This window comes from Heteronotia binoei, chromosome 13 (genome assembly GCF_032191835.1).
Source record: "Heteronotia binoei isolate CCM8104 ecotype False Entrance Well chromosome 13, APGP_CSIRO_Hbin_v1, whole genome shotgun sequence".
NCBI classification, from domain to species: domain Eukaryota; kingdom Metazoa; phylum Chordata; class Lepidosauria; order Squamata; family Gekkonidae; genus Heteronotia; species Heteronotia binoei.
Genome location: NC_083235.1, coordinates 70,950,964 through 70,956,963, shown reverse-complemented (window position 1 = coordinate 70,956,963; position 6,000 = coordinate 70,950,964). Strand labels below are relative to the sequence as shown.

At 42.8% G+C, this 6,000-nt stretch overlaps 1 protein-coding gene across 3 annotated transcripts in view; it reads left to right on the top strand.

The window, feature by feature from the left end:
• Positions 1–1,120: 1,120 nt before the first annotated feature.
• The window catches only part of CYGB (cytoglobin), a 102,353-nt gene continuing 97,473 nt past the window's right edge, over positions 1,121–6,000 (top strand). Inside the window, exon 1 of one of the 3 annotated variants that reach the window (XM_060252930.1) lies at positions 1,121–1,686. In XM_060252930.1, the coding sequence (XP_060108913.1) occupies positions 1,544–1,686 (143 nt within the window). In that variant the 5' untranslated portion in view covers positions 1,121–1,543. The remainder of the gene's footprint in view (positions 1,687–6,000) is intronic. The other 2 variants (XM_060252929.1, XM_060252931.1) reach the window with 2 other exon arrangements.

The following is a 6,000-nucleotide window of genomic DNA, read 5'->3' as shown; positions in this document are numbered from 1 at the left end:
ATATGTGCTCAATAGCATCTGCAGGGTGAGCCATTGCTATAATAATGAATTCAATATCTCTATCTTTTTCCAACCCCCATCCAATGTATTGTCTGTTCACACATACACACACAACCTTCAATCCGCAAATGGTCTGAATTCAAGAAACAATATTGCTAATCTAAATGGATAAAATTGTCATGAATAAACTGAATCTGCCACTCCCCTCCCCCCAAACTCCCCCACAGCATTTACCAAAATATAAGAAGAAGATATTGAAGATGAAGAAGATATTGGATTTATATCCCGCCCTCCACTCTGAAGAGTCTCAGAGCGGCTCACAATCTCCTTCACCTTCCTCCCCCACAACAGACACCCTGTGAGGTGGGTGGGGCTGGAGAGGGCTCTCCCAGCAGCTGCCCTTTCAAGGACAACCTCTGCCAGAGCTATGGCTGACCCAAGGCCATGCTAGCAGGTGCAAGTGGAGGAGTGGGGAATCAAACCCGGTTCTCCCAGATAAGAGTCCGCACACTTAACCACTACACCAAACCGGCTCTCCAAGAAATATAAGAAAAGTGTGCTATCTAATTTCCAGACTGAAAAACCCCCCAATGAGTTAATATGCCCAAATGTTTCCTTCACAAGTATCTTATATCAGAATATCCCTCTGATACCTGGGTTCACATATAAAATGAAGGGGAGGAAATATTTTATAATTAGAAACATTCCTTTGGAGTAGGATATCATTCAGATTGTGTTAAAGACAAACATTTATTGAATACATCCTTTCCTCCCCACTCTGCTCAAAAAAAAGACAGCATGGCAAGGATTTTTGCTGCTGTTGATAAAAAAAAACAACAATCTCCTAAGTGATGAAGGGGGGAGGGCAATCAAAAAGCTTCATCTCAGCTAAGCCAGCTGTTGGGATAAGTTTAACTGTTCACTTCAGATGCTGCATTTTCTCAGAGGCTGTTTACATATGGTGAGGGGGGGGGGAAGGAAGGAGAAATAGCAAGTCAGAGAACACTCAAGGCAGGAGCTTTGGACACTCAAGAGCACCTCTATTTAATTTCTCTCTACCCCCCCCCCCTCTCACACACACTGAGGAGGAGGGGGAGGGGGAGGAGAGTGAGGAGGAGGAGGAGGAGAGAGAGAGAAAAGTGAGCTCACATTCACACATTGGTGAAGAGGCTGGTCTTGCGATTCCTTTGAATATTTTACTTTCAGTCAGTTTCCCTTCATAGTCATACCCACAGACACAGACAGACACATGCTGAGCTGAAGTGAACCCCGGCAATGGGCTGCACTGGAAGATCTGAAATCTGATCACACACCATCTCTCTCCCCCTGGTTATCTCTGTTGCATACCTCTGCCTATCTGTATAGGCAGGCAGAAAGGGGGAAAGGAGCAGTATCAGCCACACCATCACCACTAAACAGAACACCTTATCTCTTATTGCTGGATACGCACACACGCACACACAGAGAGAGAGAGAGAGAAAGACTCACACACGTCTCATTCTCTCCTCCTGGCTTCCCTGGAAGATTTTGCTGGCTGTTTTTCATGGAGAAAGTCCAAGGAGAAATGGAGATTGAGAGATGGGAAAGAAGCGAAGAGATGTCAGACGCAGAGAAAAAGGTGATTCAGGAGACATGGAGCAGAGTGTATGCAAACTGCGAGGACGTTGGGGTCTCCATACTGATCAGGTATTTAAAATGGCTCATAAGCCAAAAAATTGAAGTAAAATTGATCAGGGCTTCAGTGGCAGCCACCGTTTCTCTCAATGTAGTGGCTCTTTGGGAAAGATTGCACTGCATTTTGATTTCAAAAATGTTAGAGAAGAAAACAGGGGGGGGGGGATACTTCTGCCATTGTAGCTGGCGCAAATCAATATTTCTGTCAGAAAGGTCACCTTAGTCTGTGTAAATAAAGCAGGAATTTCAGAGGAAGGGACCATCGTACAGTATTCTGCCGGGCAATTCTGATTTTGCTTTTTTGCTAACGGGATTATATATCTACGCCAGTTTCCTGGGTGAAATAATGCAACTTCCAAGCCCGAGATAAATCCCAAACAGGGCTGCTGAAGCTTGTCGATACCATCTGCTCGTTAGCCAGGTTGCAGCGTCAGTATAAAAGATAATGCTGAAGTTGTCTCCTGGGGCTGTCGTGAAGGCTGCCTGCTGGAGGGATGGAGCGAGGCAAATGTGGCAAGTAAATGAACTGTGTGTCCATGGTGGCATTACTGAACTAGAACCAGCACAGTGAAAGTGCTCATGGTCGTGGATGTTGTGCATCATAGAAATCTATTAGATAGGCAGTTGAAATAACCAGCGTGTTTATTTGTGGCCACCCAGGTGGAACAAAGAGGAAGGCAAAGACACACTGTTTAAAACCCGATGTGTTTCACAAACCAATAGAACCAAACGCTTAACTTGCCTTTGGTTCTAGTTGTTTCAATGAGATTCCCGAAGTGTAAATATATCATTTAGGGAATCTCACAAAGTGTTTTGTGGATTGTTGCAATCTCCCTGCTGGAACCTCAGGGGGCTGATTCAATATCTGACCTGATTTTGTGTTTCTGAAACTCCTGCAGACTCTCTTGGACCTAGTATAAATGCAAGGAATAGGTTCTCTTTTTGTTGATAGGGAAGACCACTGCAGGTGGCGGGAAGAACAGGTCCAAGCTAGTAAAAGATGGGATGCAGGAGCAACAAGCAGTTAGTTTAAGGTTGCCTGCTGGAGGGATGGAGTGAGGCAAATGTGACAGGTCATTTGACTTGTATTTAGAACTCCAGTTCCAAACACAACTAGCAGTGCAATCCTAAGGACACTTTCCTGGAAGCAAGTCCCATTGAGCAGACTTTAGTAGAATTCTGAGTAGACCTGTCAGTGAACCCATATCCAGTACCCATCAGCCTTCCATTCCTACCTTTTCTTCTGTGCAGTTGGAAAAGTTATGTTAGCCTGCAATTCTCTCGCTAAGAGAAAGAAAGGAACCTGAGGAGTCACCAGAATTTTCAGAATCAAAATTAATTGTCATAATCCAGGAATATATTCTGAGTTGCCTGTAGCCCAGAGAAGAATGGGATAAAATTCAGGGTTGTGCAGCAATAGGATCACAGAAAGATATATAAAGATAAAGTCCCTTCCCCCCCATCCCACCAGCTCTTTAAAGTTTCCCAACATATTTGTTGTTGGAATTTGGGGGGAGGGGAGTTGAGAAACTGGATTGGATTTTATTAGAAAAACACTGCTCTGCAGGATTATGAAGATGTAATCCTTCAGAGAATTAAACTGCTTGAATTCAATGGATTGCAATGGCCTATAAATGTAGTACAACAGAATAACATTTAAAGTAACCACAATCTTTATCTACACTTACAAACAAGCTCTTCTGAAAAGTTCCTTCTTCTCATAGATCTTCAGTTCCTAAAATAGCTGAACAGGTTGGGTTGGAGATAAAAGATTGCTCTTATTTTGAGGTAATCCTGCATTTTAAAAAGTTGTCCTAGAACTTTACAGTTCCAGATAGCATAATGAACATCCTTTATTTTCAAACACTCAGTGGTGTGGCTCATTTCTGGAATACTGACCTACCACTAAACCAAGTTTGGACATCTACCGGTCCTATGACACCCTTCCGCATAGAACCAGACATACAGCTGGCCACGCCCAGCTCTCAGACCAAAATGGGCTGGACGCCATAAGCTTGTCTATGATGACCCAAAATCTTATTTCCCTGTTGTTTCCCCATGAGTAGTCTACATGAGGGTATTGGATAATACTTCGAAGAATAATTGCCGTTTGGATGTGTTCAGTAGGAACACAACAAACATGCAACAATCATATTTCCAGGTAAATTTAGATAGTGATTGTTCCACCTTGCCAAGCACACCAAAAATTGGCTACTGCTGCTGTGTTCTTTAGTGATGATGCATTGCTGAACTGTGCTGAAAATGCATGTTTTTTTAATTGTCTAAGGTCCTATATGCTGCTAACCCTCAACATAGGTTTCCTTCCTTATGGAACAGCAAACATTTCCAGATAACAAGTAAATGCAAAAAATATATATATAGTACTTTCTTACAAACACATGTTCCATGATATTCTAAAGTGACAGTGGTCAGTTTTACAAGTTACGCAGCCATTTGAGTCATCAGTCATTATATCTAGCAGCTGTCTTTTGTTCCATAAATCATAAGGTGGGACGGCTTTGCAAAAAGTTATGCAGATCCAGTGACTCCGTCACCGGATCACTCGATTCTGGAAAGTTAGTTTTCACTGATTGATTTGCAATCAGTTGCACATTATGTCAGATTAAAATCATGCCAGCAACAGGTTTGATTTCTAATAAGCCTGTGCTAAACATAGATCCATACATGATAAATGAAGGCAAGAGAAAAAGTGTCCTTTGATGATAACAAAACATAGTTTATGACAGTGTGCAAAACTTTTGTCTTTACTTAGTAAAGAAGTTAGATGATTTGTTCGTTGTGTCTGGGGAGAAGAATAGCTCCAGTCTGCAGAGCAGCTCTATATGTTAGTTCAAAAGGTTCTACCCTTCCCTGCCAGCAGTTGTGCAAACTCTGTGGCAGAATCCTGACATATGTGTATTGGTTTTTTGATGTACATGGCACATTGCTGGATGTGTCAGGATTTCCATTCCATGTTGCTATCTTGCCGTGAAGAACGACAAGAGCAATTTGAGAAGGGGGAAAGAAGACACTCAGATTTGCAAGCGCAGGTACACAGACTGTCCCGGACAGTACCAGTTTTAGTCTCAAAAAGTTGTGGTTTCCCTTATTTCTTTCTCATTTATATTAGCTGTATGTAATAATAATAATAATAATTTTTATTTATATCCCGCCCTCCCTGCCGGAGCAGGCTCAGGGCGGCTAACAGGACATGGTATATACCATGATCAGTTATACAATTCATAAAAGATACAGTTAAAATACAATTTAAAAGTTACATAAAAATTATAAAACCATAGTAAATTAAAGGTGCTACATTCAGTGGGATGTCTATCCAGATGGCTAGATGTCACATTCAGAGTTCCCTATAAGCTTGTTGGAAGAGGGTAGTTTTGCAAGCCCTGCGGAATTGGTTAAGGTCCCGCAGGGCTCACACTTCCTCCGGTAGCTGATTCCACCAGTGGGGAGCCATTACTGAGAAGGCCTGCTCCCTCGTTACTTTCAATGGTCCAGGGATTTTTAGAAGACTTTGGGAGCTGGATCTCAGTGCTCTCTGGGGAACATACGGAGAGAGGCGGTCCCTAAGGTAGGCAGGTCCTCGGCCATATAGGGCTTTAAAGGTAATAACCAGCACCTTGTAGCGGACTCGGAATACAATTGGCAGCCAGTGCAGTTCCCTCAGCCTAGGCCCACCGGGGCAGTCCCACTAGATGTATCCCAATCTAGCTCCAGTTATGTGTAGTTATGCTTAACGAGTTCTGCATTAAGTTCATCTCATTGAGAGTGCTACAGAGCTGGTCAACATCTGCACCTGAGTACGTATTCAATGCACAGTTCGATGCAGATTCATCTCCCCTCGCCCCAGCACCAACTTAGGTGAGCGTTTGTGCATACAGCTGTCAATCATTATTTTTCCTCTCTTGAAGGCAAATAAATTGGACAGAATTTGACATAAGGAAGGATCATGGTAATTGTCCACACTAGCAGAACAACACCTGCATCACAAATTAAACCTGGCAGATTATTGTGCAATCCATACCTAACTGAGTTTGTCGGGCAATAACCACGAGAGACTTCTAATATCACAACAGATAACAAATAAAAGCTGGTTCTGAATCCATTCAAGAAATAGACAGAATGAGCAATGAAGACGGCAGGCCGAAAGCACTGCAGCCTACCTTGTCTTTTGAATTACTCAGGCCATGCTGAAATTGCTTTCCAAGCTGGGTAAGAGTGATGAAGTGATCATCAAATGCTGTTTCTGAAATCGCACAAGAAAATCTCAATATTTAGCAGGGAAAGGAGAAGGAAGAAGAATTCGTGTCA